At 46.4% G+C, this 13,199-nt stretch overlaps 1 protein-coding gene across 1 annotated transcript in view; it reads right to left on the reverse strand.

Moving 5' to 3' along the window:
• The window catches only part of LOC102891928 (group 10 secretory phospholipase A2), a 13,112-nt gene extending 1,796 nt beyond the window's left edge, over nucleotides 1-11,316 (reverse strand). Inside the window, exons 1-3 of the mRNA XM_015588576.2 lie at nucleotides 11,121-11,316; nucleotides 9,094-9,244; nucleotides 7,296-7,405 (exon numbers count right to left, since the gene is read on the reverse strand). Coding sequence (XP_015444062.1) covers nucleotides 7,296-7,405; nucleotides 9,094-9,244; nucleotides 11,121-11,316 — 457 coding nt within the window. The remainder of the gene's footprint in view (nucleotides 1-7,295; nucleotides 7,406-9,093; nucleotides 9,245-11,120) is intronic.
• Nucleotides 11,317-13,199: the final 1,883 nt, after the last annotated feature.

Genomic DNA, 13,199 nt, shown 5'->3' on the forward strand with positions numbered 1-13,199 from the left:
TGTGTGATGCTTGAGAGTTCACCACATGATCTCCATTGTTGTGACAACTCCAGGAGGGAGGAGGGGATGTCAGTCCTGTTTTGCAGACAAGGAAATTGAAGTTGCCAGGCAAGTGTTTTCAGATGCAGAGTTCAAAGTCCATATGACCTTTTGCCTTCTCTTTTGTATCAATATTACACTATTTTGTTTGAGGATCCATTTCGATAAGCAGTAGTTGCCTGGGAACCATCCAGGCCTTTTATTTAAATGCCTGCTCTCCTACTTCCTAGCTGTGTAATCTTGCCTCAATGAGCCAAGTCCTCATTTAAAATGGGGCGTTATCCACTTCGCTGGGTTAGCAAGAATATTGGGCGACAAAGCCTATGTAAAGTGGCCGGGAGAGACTAGGCACTGGACATGCACACACTCAATGTTGGCTCCACCCATGTTTCTCTGCCTTCCTTCTCCAAGTTTCTTTCTGATGCTCCTTCAAGTAAAGCAGCTTGTTTTAGGTAACAATTGTGTATTCCATCTCTCCTCTCCATCCTGGGCCTGCCTTATACAGAGGTGTAAAAGTTGCTACCCAAAATAAGTCTCCCTCTGCACTGGGAATTCCACTACTAGAGATTCATTACTTTGGGTTGGAAATACTTTGTGATCTTCAAGCCGTATCATTAATGTAGAAGGTACAATGCCTTAGCTACAGATATGTCACCTCGCCAATGTCACCCACTGCCTTTTAGTGGGGGCTTTTAATTATTCACATATATGGAGGCAGGGAAACCACCTACACTTAAATCCTTCCAAATCCCTTGCAGAGACACAGGGAAGCATGAGCTTTGGTGTTAGCCAGCTCAGTCATGGTTGTAGTCACTATGTGCCTTTAGACAAATCACTTCATCCTTTGCAGACTGTTCCTCAGGTGCTATATGAGGATACTAATAGCATCTATTCCTAAAGGCTGCTGGGAGAATGGATAGAGACCAAGTTGTTAGAATACAGGGCATTTAGGAGGCACCCGGACAGCTGGGGCTGCCCTCAAGCTGTCGGCTAATCTTCAAAGGTCCCCTTCTCCAAATGCACAAGGGTCTTGGGGACTCTAGCAAAGGGAAGCATGAGAGTCAGGAAATTCATCAGCTTCTTTCCTGGGGCAGCACCAGGAGGCCACGTAGTGATGAGTAAAGGTGTCAAGCAAGAGGCAGGGGGCCCAGCACTCCAGCTATTGTTTTTCCAGGCCCCCTATCAGCTGACTTGATGAAATGTGTCTATCTGCATGACTGCACACAGGGTTATCCAAACTCTGTCAGGCCCATGACAGTGTCAAGGTACTGCTTTAAATCCCCTCGTTTTTAATAGTAAATCAATTATTAAATAAATTATATTAAATGGTATTAAATTTCATTAAATAAAGTCTATCACTGCCATAAATGGAAAACCAAAATTTTATATCATAAATATAAGAAATATTAAAAAAAAAAAAAAAAGAAGGAAAAACAACAACAGCCAGTGAGGGTAAAGTTCTAATAGCAAAGTCCAGTTAGATGCTGTTGCCTGCCTGAAGGCTCTAAGTCCCCAAACTAGGGTGTCTTGGTAAAAAAAAAAAAAAAAAAAGAGGGCGGCAATTAGCAAGCATAAGAGAGGTCTAACCTCCATAGTTGTTAGACCGTAACACAATGGGCACTTCCTCTTTGCCTAATTGGAAAAATTAACAGAGACTGAAAGGAAAATTCTCAAGTTCATTTATTAAGCTCCCCACACTCTGGGAAACCACTGGGAAGAAGGGCAAAACACAAACACCCCCAACTTCAAAAGCCTGTGTTTAAACACTCTGCAAACTGCCTTGGTTATAATTCATTAAGTGGATAACAAAAAACTGAAGACCATGGGAGCTAGTGTTTATAGCTCAGTTATGCTGAGCCAGGCACTGGGCAGTATTCTGTTGTCCCCATTTCATCCAGTCCTTTCCAGGTGGTGCCACTGGCACCCCAACCTTACAGAACAGAAAACTCTAGTCTCCTCACCCCAACTAGGGCCGCAACCTCTCCCTGCACAATGCCTGGCCCCATGGCTTGTCCTCAGGAAGGGATGTCAACTCAGGATGTGCCCACCCTTACAATTCATTACCAGAGGATTGTTTTATAGAGTTGTGATAATATGGGAAACAGCTTATACTTAAGAGAAAAATAAGGGGTACAATACAATACTGCTGTGGAATAGAAATATATATGCAATAGAAAAAGACAGAAAAAATACCAGAAGGTTTATCAAGCAGTTGTCTGTATAGTGTCTACGGGAGTTTTACTTCGCATAAAACTTCTACATTTTGTAATTTCAGACTTTTCTACTTTGAGCCATGTGATGTTTTCATCATAGAAAAAGAATCTCAACAAAATTCACAGAATAGCTATTTCAAGATTTAATTTATTATATTTGTTATATCTAAAATATTTATGCCACTCAGTGGCAATGCCATAAGAAGGTGGCTCGGGGGGCTTAAGTGGCTTTCCTGCTCTCTAATCTTTACCAGGTCTCCCTTCACCCCCTTACCCACCTACAAATAAACACAATTTACATTTTTTAAATTGCTCTTGCCATTTAAATGCCCCTTTAGGACAAGTTCTCTAGCCCTCCTTTCAGGTTGCCCCCCGCCCCAGCTACATACAAATTCTAGAGTTATCTCAAATACGCCACGTGACCCATCAAGCTCACAAAGATTTATGAACAGCCATGGGCTCTGCGGTCCGGTTCATGGGGAAGTGGTCAAAACAAAATACGTTCATGACATAGACCAGTCATTCTCAAACAAAGGCAGTTGTGTCCCCCAGGGGCCACTTGGCAATGTCTGGAAACATTTTTGGTTGTCACATCTGAGGGGGAGGGGGTGGTGCTATTGGCATCTGGTTGGTAGAGGCCAAAGATGCTGCTAAACATCCTACCATGCACAGGACGGCCCCACGATAGAGAATTATCCAGCCCCAAATGTCAATAGTGTCAAGATTAAAAAATTCTGACATAGGTTTCTATCTAGCTTTAAAAGAATAAGGTTGACCCACATGTTCCAATGTTAAGTGATAAAAATTATAAAATATATGTAGTGTGATCTGATTATTATTATTGTATATCTATGTATATACACACACAGGAATCTGGAGGAAGAAAAGCCAAACTTAACAGAAACTAGTTAACTCTAATAGATGTAGTATAACTTTCTGCATTACAATATTTCTGTAATGTCTTTTCGTGACAAACATGAATCAGGTTTGCATCAGAAAAAGCATGTGGTGGGTAGGTGGGTGGATAGGTGGATGGAGGATGGATGGATGGATGGATGGATGGATAGATGGAGAGAGAGAGAAAGAGAAAGAGAGAGAGAGAAAGAAAGAGAGAGAGAGAGAGAAAGGGATTTAAATCATTTCTTCAATTCAATAGATAGATAGATAGATAGATAGATAGATAGATAGAGAAAGAGAGAAGAGAAAGAAAGAGAGAGAGAGAGAGAAAGAGAGAGAGAGAGAGAGAAAGAGAGAAAGAGAGAGAGAGAGAGAGAGAAAGAGAGAGAAATAATGTGTAAAAATGGTAATAAAACTAGCCAGTGCAGAGAGTGAGCCCTTCTGCCTATAAACTTTCTATGGGCAGCTGCACAATGGAGACAGAGGCACCCTTGGAACAATGTGACCCGTGGGATAGGGACTTCTGAGGAAGGAGCCACTGAAGCTCCAGGGTGGCACTGTTCCCACAGAGCTGGCTAGAAGCCAGCTGTCTAAGGACCAGTGACTGGGACAAACACCCCAGCCAGGTCCTCTTCTCTCACTCATCCATCAGCAAGTCTTGCAGCTCTATCTTCCAGTCAAATATGTCCAGAAGCCAGGCCCCTCTCACCTCCACTGGCATCACTTGCCCTAGCTGTGGCTCACCAAATCACTGTAAAGCCTTATAACCAGTGCCTGGCTTCCACCCTTGCTCCCTCCAGGACATGGTCAGAGTGGTCCAGTTAAAATGCAAATCAGATCGTGTCCCTCCTCTGCTCAAAACCCTCCCTGGCTCCCAGCCTCTCTCAGAGGAAAGCCTCCAATGCCCTATGGAATCTGGCCCCCACCGCTCTGATATCATCACCTATCTCTCTCACCCCAGGTGACTCTGCTCCAGTCTCACTGTCCTTCTTGTGCTCCTCAGACCACCCCGACTTCATTCCCAGCACCTCTTCATGTGGCTCCGCTCCTTCTCCAGGACTCTGCTTCAATAGTATCTTTTCAGTGAGAGCTTCTCTGACCATTCTATCTAAAAGAACATTCCTCACCCTTCACCCCTGCTTTTTTGTTAAGGAAAAATTCCCAGAACAAAATTTAGCATTTTAACCATTTGAAAGGGCACAGTGGCATTTAGTATATTCACAATGTTGTGCGACCAACCACCTCTACTTAGTTCCAAAACATTTCTATCACCCCAAAAGGAGTCAACCCCACTACCCCTCTCCTGAGTCCCTGGCAACCACTAACCTTTCTGTCTCCACAGATTTGCCCACCCTAGATATTTCACATACTTGGAATCATACAATATGTGACCTTGTGTGTCTGGCTTCTTTCACTTAGCATCATGTCTTCCAAGTTCATCCTTGTTGTAGCAGGTATAGTACTTCACCTGCTTTGTTTTCCAACAGTACTTACAAAAGCATCTGGCACAGACACGACTTCCCGCCCTCCACCTTTTAGAACGTAGAGCCTAGATTTTCCCTCTTGCCTAAAACCTAGCACGGAGCCTTGCACAGAGTACATTCTCAATTATATTTGTTGGAAAAATATAGAAATGCCATACATTGTTTCCAATTCTCACACAAACTCAGCATCTAAGTTTTATTATTCTCATTTTACAGATGTGTGAAATGAGGCTCAGGGGATTCAGTAACTTGTCCAAGGCCACAGAGCTGGGATGGAGTGGACCATGATTCCAGCCTAAGACCTCTTGTACCTCCCTTGTGTTCTCACCCTCCTTACTGAGCAAGACAGAGTATTTCAAAAGCAAGACTTGGTTTGACTGCTCCATAGCCTCGGGAACCAACAGCTTCATGTTATTCAAGAATAATAAAAACTCAAAAGGAAAAATAGCTCCCAAGGGTTAAGTTTAAAATAAAGGCCTGCCAGTAAATATTATTATAGTCTTAAAATTCTTTTTAATATATTTAAGTCAGGCCCATAAATGGAAAATGGGCCACACCTGTAATTAAGTAAACAACTATGTTCAGAATACCTCCAAACAGAATAGGAGAATATTTTTAGCCAAAACACATAATAGATATTTTGGTTCTTAGTTTAGTTCAGGGAGAGCAGTTCTGTAAACAGGCACAGACTCCACCAGAAGACACACCAATAAATATTTTACAAACACCATTTTCACATGGTTAGGAGCAAGTGGAACATGCAAGTTGAAAGTAGAAAGGAAAGATCTTCAACATATTTCCAGTTCAAGGCCCATTTCACACTGGGAGAGGGCAGCTTGGGGACAGGGAGTGTGCCCCAGGAGTGGGCACTCTGGCACCACGTTAGGCAAGTCACTTCTTTCCCTGGTTTTCAGTTTCCCCAACTCTAAATAAGAGGACTGGACAAGATGATGTCTAGGGCACTTTCAGTCCTAAATATTGATATTATGTCTCCATATTAATTCGGCTTTACTTTTACACCAGCTCCTAAGTCACACTAAGGAGATAATGGCTGAGGATCTGTACATATCTAAGAACATCCTTCTAGTAACCCTTACAATTGACTCCTTCCCTCCAGAACAGACCAAGTTGCAGAAGCTGTGGTTATAGTGGAAAGTCACACCAGAACCTCATTTTTCTCTAGTAGGAGGTAGTGAGAACAGAGAGAGGTTCGGATCTGGATCTGTTTATGACATTATAAACCCTTTTAAAAAAATTTTTGCCACACTCATCTTCAAGGTAAGGAAACTGAGGACCAGAGAAGTCATCCACTAAGGTCAAGTGATTTTCAGCAAGGGTACCATGAGTATTTAGTGGGGAAAGAAGAGTCTTTTCAACAAATGGTACTGGGACAACTGGATATCCACATGCAAAATAATGAAGTTGGACCCCAACCTCACACCATATACAAAAATTAACTCAAAGTGGATCAATGACCTAAACATAAGAATTCAAATGATACAACTTAGAAGGAAACAGGAGTAAATCTTCATGCCCTTGGATCTAGCAATGGATTCTTAGATAGGACACCAAAGATATGACTGACAAAAGACAAAATAGATAAACTGGCTTTATCAAAATTAAAACTTTTGTATGTCAAAAACATTATCGAGAAAATGAAAAGGTAATCTACAGAATGGGAGAAAATATTTGTAAATTACATATCTGATAACCTATAGAATGGAAGAAGATCTTTGTAAATTATATATCTGATAAAGGTATAGTACACAGAATATATAAAGAACTCTTACACTCAATTAAAAATGAGCCAAAGACATTTCTCCAAAGATATGAAAATGGCCAACAGACATGTGAAAAGATGCTCAACATCATCATGGAAAGGAAAATCAAAACCACAATGAGGTATACTAATCACCCCCACTAATAAATACCATCCATCAGAAAATAATCTGTCCATCCATCATCCATCCACCTTTTTATTTTGTTTTGATGCAAAGTAATTTGCAGAGATTGGTGCACTTCACCATTAAACACATCAGGCTGTGTATTCCTTTTCTTTTTAACTTCTAATTCACAAAGAATTCATGAAGACATTATCTTTGTAAAAAATGGAAACATTACAGAGAACATCACTCCCCTCATCCTGTCCCTAGAGATGATGACAGCCATCCTCAGTTTGGAGTGTATTTTTACATAACTTTTTCTCAGCTTTGCATATACATAGATGTAGTCATGGAAAGTAGTATAATACTATTTGCAAGTTTCTTTCTTTCTTTCTTTTTAACACAAAAGGTGCTTTATTGAATGTGTCTTTTTCACTCACCATCTTTCCATGTCAGCACATGGTTCTACCTTATCATTTCTCCAGGCTGCAGAGTCTGCCACAGCGAGGATACATCATGGATTTATAAACCCAGGCCCCGTTTGATAGACATTTAGGTTGTTTATATCTGGTGTTATTCCTATCTTTTTCAGTTTTTGTCCAGACACCAAAGAAATAGGTTTGTTTGTTCATTTTTTAAGTGCTCAGTATCAAAGGTCACTTATATTAGATAAATCCAAAGGGAGGTCTATGGAGAGTTGGAAGCAGTGATAAGTTATTATGACCAGGATGCCCCAGAGACACTCGGGGAGGTTGATGTAGGTATTGCTGGGGACTCACCACATATGATGCGTTTATCGACGCACTTCCAGAAGTAGGGCTCCACCTTGGTCCTGCAGCCAGCCTCCTCATTTGCATGGTGGTAGCAGCAGTCATGATGATGACAGCACCTGTGGATGGCAGACAGGCAGATCAGCAGGTGAGTGAAGGTAGGGCTGCTCTCCTGGACATCTTCCTATGCCAGGACTATGAGTGAGTGAGGACCCACAGTGGAACAGCATCTTCTAGTCCAAACTTTGTCCCTAAGAATCTCTATCCTGGGAAAAAAATTCTGCCAAGCCCAGTATATCCTGCACTGATTCCATCCCATGCACATGCTCAAGCCTGGCCCCTGCCTGCCTCACTTTGAGTCTCTGAGCTCCAGCCATACCCATCTCCCATTGCTGGAGTGAGCCTGCCTCTGTCTTTGCCCATGTCCTGCCCTCTGCCTGGGACAACTTCATGCTCATTCTTCCTTTTAGGTCTCAGCCCAAGTACCAGGCCCCAACCCCAGGATGTCATCAGGCCCCCTACCACCCCAGGCTATAAGGGTCTCTTAGTTAACATCCTCTCATAAAACCAGGTTCCTTCCCTTCATAGCAGGTTTATAATGAGACCCTCATTAGTGAGATTGATTAATATCTGACTTCCTCAGTGAACAGAGCTCTGTGAAGGTGGGACCATTTCTGTCCTGTACCCCACAGTGTCACTAGCATCCAATCCAGGGCCTGACACATAATAATGATAATTATTATCATTGTAATTATTATTATTATTTACTGTTGAAAAATTCCCTGAGGAATACGCACAGATGTCCCTAAACCTACCCATCATTCATTCATTCACTAGTATTGTGTCCATCTAGCCATCAGCCCTACTCTGCTGGGTCTAGCAGGGACAGGTGAGCCAGATTCTGCTCTGCCCTCCAGGAGTTCTCAGTCTGGTGGTGGAGGCAGACAAGCCACCAGACGCCCCATGCATAGTGAGAAGTGCTGAGATATGAAGTAAGGAGAGGGAATCTGAAAGCCAGAGGAGGTGCCATGCCCAGCCGAGCTTCGGGGAAAGCTTCCTAGAAGAGGTGATACCTGGGCTGCATCTGGAAAAATGTACAGGAACCAGACAACCAGAGTGGGAGGGCATGGCTGACAACAGGAGCATTGAAGGCACAGGGCTAAGCAAGGGCCTGTTAGTGACAATCGCATCCAAGCTAGGGAAGAGACAATCAAATTCTCTTGCCACTTACTAGCTGTGTGAATGAGTGGCTGTGCTTCTCTGAGCCTCAGGACCCTCATCCGTAAAATGGGGATAGCCATCATGCCTGTCTCCAATGAAGGCCACAAGGGTAAATGAGAGGAAGTCACAGAAAGATCTAAGACCACAGTCTTACATGGAACAGGCACTTCTCACACAGTAGCAGAGTGCAGTGATTAGAGGTATGAATCTATCCAGGCCACTTAGGTTCAAATCTCAGTCCCCACCCCACCCTTACTCTCTATGTGGCCCCAGACAAGTTATTCAATCTTTCTGTGCCTCAGTTTCCTCATATCTGAAATGGAATTGTTGTGAAGACTCAAAGGGGTTCTCAAGATAGTTTCTGGTGCATTATGTCTGATCAACTTTATGTTATTTTATTCAGCCAAAGTAATCATCCCATGGCCAGGTTTGGGAGGGCAGCTGGCACCAAGGTGTGGCCTCATTGGCCATGTTATCTAGGAGGCCTTCTGCCTACAAGGTAGTAGTACCATGTGCAATTTCCTCATAGGCCTTAACTAACCTAGGGGATGGGAGACCTTCTAGCCTAGCCCAAGTGTGCACTCACCAGTCAATGGCATCCAGGGGTTGGCCACGGCCACCCAGGCCACAATAGCAGCCGTAGCTAACATAGGCCAGGGGGCTGCGGGGGCCAACACAGTCTATGGCCTCTGCCAGTTCTATGAGCCCACGCCGGTGCACATGTGACTTCAAGGAGACTGGGGGAAAACAAAGGTGAGAGACTGAAGGTCAGGTCTGCCCTAAGGAAGGTCGCTGGCCTAAGAAGGGCCTGGATGACTGCCTGGGTTTGAATCCAGTTCCTCCTCCTTCCTATCTGTGTGCCCTTAGGCAACTTATTCAGGCTCTCTGTGCCTTGGTTCCCTCATATGTAAAACAGGGGGATAAGGGGACCTCACTCCATGCAATGAAATGAGATCACGCATGTAAAGTACCTGGCACATAACAAGCTCTAACTATTATCACCAATATCCTCAAGGCAGCCATGAAAGAAAAAACGAGACACAGAGCCACGTCATCTGAGGATCATATCACTGGGCCTTTACACAGGCTTGTTCCTCTTCCTGGAATGCCCAGATTCCCAATCCCCTGCCCTTGTCAATTCCAGATGCAGTCGGACGGCAAGCTATGCAACAAACATCTACCCAGTTGCCTGTAATAAGTACTGGACAATGGAGATGAGCTAAACAGGGTCTCTGCCACCAAGGAGGGCTCCTCTGTGGGGGCTTCCCTGTCCTTAGATCTCCCCTGCCCCACCACCACTCCCCTCGAGACTCTGGCTCAGGGCCCTTTACATCTCCTCTTACTTTTACTGCCTAGGCACAGCTTCCTCCCACACAGGGAGATGCTGTGGCCGAAACCCAGCCATGGCTCTGACACACAGCAGTGCATAGTAGATACCATTAGAACCGCAGCATTTCACAGGTGAGAATGATGAGGCCTGTGCAGGAAGGATGACCTCCACAGTCACATGGCCAACAAGAACCTGCCTGACTGGAAGCTCTGACCCAGACTTCTGACTCCCAGTCCAGAGCTCATTCCTCCTCACAGGGGAGGGTAACAGAGCTGAGAGGCATCAAGAAGGGGGGCCACTGCTCAGGGTCAAAGGCCTCAAACCCGCTGTGACATGGATTGGACATCAGAGAATCCCAGGGTGACCCCTCCTTCTGGTAAGGGCAATGAGTCTACTCTCTGGCCTTCGGTCAAAAAACAACAGTCAGAGCAACAGTAGGAGAGGCAATCTCTTGAAGCTCACCTTGCACTGTGCTCCCCAATTTATAGGCATCGCCTCCTGTCAATGGCATAGCCTCCTCGTCTTGTGGGCAGCTGTTAACCCACTTACAGACGGGGAGGCTGAGACTAGAGAGGTGAAAGGACCCCCCATTGAAGGTCACAGGGCTGGTGAGCTGCAGAACAGAAGCTCACGCCCAGTCATGCCCGATTTCTGGAAGTCCACTCTCCACTAGTCTGGGACTGTGGATCCAGGGATTCATGCACTGCATTTGGTCATCATGTCTCTTTCACGTTTTTTCATCCAGAACAAGTTTTTAACACACTAACTTTTTTGAAGAATCCAGGCCAAAATTAAATCCAATTTCGTTTTTTCTCAGTGGAAAAACTAGCATATTCATGTGGAGGAATAAAGATGAATTAAAGAGAAACAAACAAACAAATAAATAAACAATGAATGTAGCATTAAAAGCTTCACCTTTCTTTCTGAGTCCTCACTGTCCCAGGACTTGCCGAGTGCTGCTCCCAGCTGCCCACACCTCTGCCCGAAACCTCCCGTGGCTTCTACCACCCTCCAGATAAAGCTCAGAGGCCTCCCTGTGGCCCAGAGGCCGTGCCAGAGCCAGCCCCCTCTGTTCCCTCCAGTGTCCTCTCCCAAAGCTCCCCACATGGACCCTGCTAATCATCTTCTGTTTCTCCAGTTAAACTTTCCATCACATGTATCCTGTGCTGCAAATGCCCTCACCCAGCTCACCTGTCACCACCGAGAATCTGCCTCACCCCAGGTAACCACAGGGGACCTTGTCACCCAGTGCTGCTGTCTGCTTATGGGAGTGACCCTCTCACCTGGGAGCGCTCTGGGCAGATCTTTGCCGTAGGCAGCTCCAGATCCCCTGGCATGCAGTGGGCATCCAGACAAGGCCCCTTGACCTCTGGATCCACCAAGCCCCAGTCTAAGCACATCTGACAGGATCCCAGTCTTAACCTTATACTCCACAGCTGTCCCCAGAGACACCTCCGCCCCTTGCCCAGACCTAACCATGCTCTGCTATCTCACAGGGTCCCAGGCATTGCCCTATGGAGAACCCAAGCATGCGGCAGACACCCAGCACTGGGTTTGGAACCAAGGTAAATACTCCCTCTGGGACAGCTAAGGTGGGGCAGGTCACTCTGGGGTCTGTTTGCTCTGTCTGCCCACGGCAGCCTCTGCTGGGAGTGCCAAAGCTGTCCAGGCTTCCTATCTTCCCATCTTTCCTTGGGCCTGGGTGTGCGTGGTGTGTGTGTGTGTGTGTGTGTGTGTGTGTGTGTGTGTGTGTGTGTGTGTGTGTGTGTGTGTGTGTGTGTGTGCGTGTGTGTGTGTGCGTGCGCGCGTGCACACGTGTGGGCACATTTCCTCTTGGAGTATCTCTGTTTGTGTCTATATGTGAGTCAGTCCATGAGCGCTATACCTTAGTGCCCAGGTGAGGCTGGAGATGTGGATGTGTATAGTGTGGTGTCTGTATATTTTCCTGCGCTTGTGTGTGTCTGTGTACCCCAGAAATGAGCAGTCACTGAGGGAACCTCTCTAAGGGTGATGACCAGGGGTGGGTGAGAAGGCAACCTTATGTTCTTCCCCAACCCCAGGTAGGGCTGGGCCCCTTCTTCCCCTGCTCCTCTGCCTCTGGTTTCCCCTGGTAGTCCAACCTCAGACTCCAGGGACAGGAGGAGGAAAAGTCAGTTCACAGGACCCCAGGCCACAGGGATGGGGAGGGTCTGGTGTCTAGAGAGGATTACAGTGAGTGGAAGGGTGTCTGGGGAAGACACTGGGCCCCTGGAGAAGGGCTGGGCTAGTTCGGGGTCCCTGGGAGGTGTGAATGAGTGGGAGCTCTTGGGGAGGACTGGAGACAGGACTCCTGGAAACCTGGAAAGGAATCTGTCAGTGAGCGAAAGAAAGGAGGGCTGGGGGCTGTAGGGCTCCAGAAACTTGGGGAAGGCTGGTGGGCTGGAGTCCTTGCAGAGGGGTGGGGAGCAGGGCTCCTGGGTCTCTAGAGAAGGCTAGCGAAGTCCCGAGGGCTCCTGGGTCCTCCGAGGGGCCCAGTTCTCACTCACCTGCACTGGGCAGGAGTCCAGGGGCCAGGAGCAGCAGCAGCGGCAGCATTACTGGCAGGCCCAGAGGCAGTGGATACATCGGATGGTGGCAGGTGTGAGACATCTGGCGGGCTAGTGTAGTCACCAAGCCGGGGCCAAACCCCCTCCCCCGTGCCCCGTCCGGTCCCGCCCCTGCCCTCACCTTCCCACAGGGCCTGGGCGGAGCCCCACAAGGGCGGGCCCCTGGGGCGGCAAGAAAAGTCCCTCCCTGACCTCTGCATCTTGGTCATCGAATGGTTTTGCGGGGCCAAGAGAGAGGATTCAGCCCAGGATGTCTCAGATTAGGGTTCGGGAGAATTATGGAGGAAAAGCGTTTAGCACAGGGCGAGTCACCACGTGGGTGTGCAGAAAGGGTGCTCTGTTATTATTATTACCTGCAGCCCCCTCCCGCGCTCACCAAAAGACGTCTTGGGGGGAGGGGGAGGGACTGAAGGTGATTTTAAACACTTTAAATGTAGGAAATCTGGCGCTCCTGATACCCCTTGAAATCAGCTCTCTGCATTGCCCCCCATCCCCACTAAAGCCAGGAAACTGAGAGAGTCAAAGATTTGCCCAAGGTCACACAGTGGGTTCTGGTAAAAGAAAGCTGGAATCGTGGGGGAGGGGAGCTAGCCCCACAGCCCCACACCCTTCCCACCTTCTCCAAGGGACATACATAATAGGCGCTCAGCATTGAAAAGAGATGAAAATTGTGGCACACATCTGTCCCCATTGTCCTTACCAATTACTTATTAATTTCTATTGATTTCGAGTCATAACTACTTTTGAGAGTACAACTCTAGACCCTTCCCATGGCCA

This window comes from Pteropus alecto, unplaced genomic scaffold (genome assembly GCF_000325575.1).
Source record: "Pteropus alecto unplaced genomic scaffold, ASM32557v1 scaffold34, whole genome shotgun sequence".
Taxonomy (NCBI): Eukaryota; Metazoa; Chordata; class Mammalia; order Chiroptera; family Pteropodidae; genus Pteropus; species Pteropus alecto.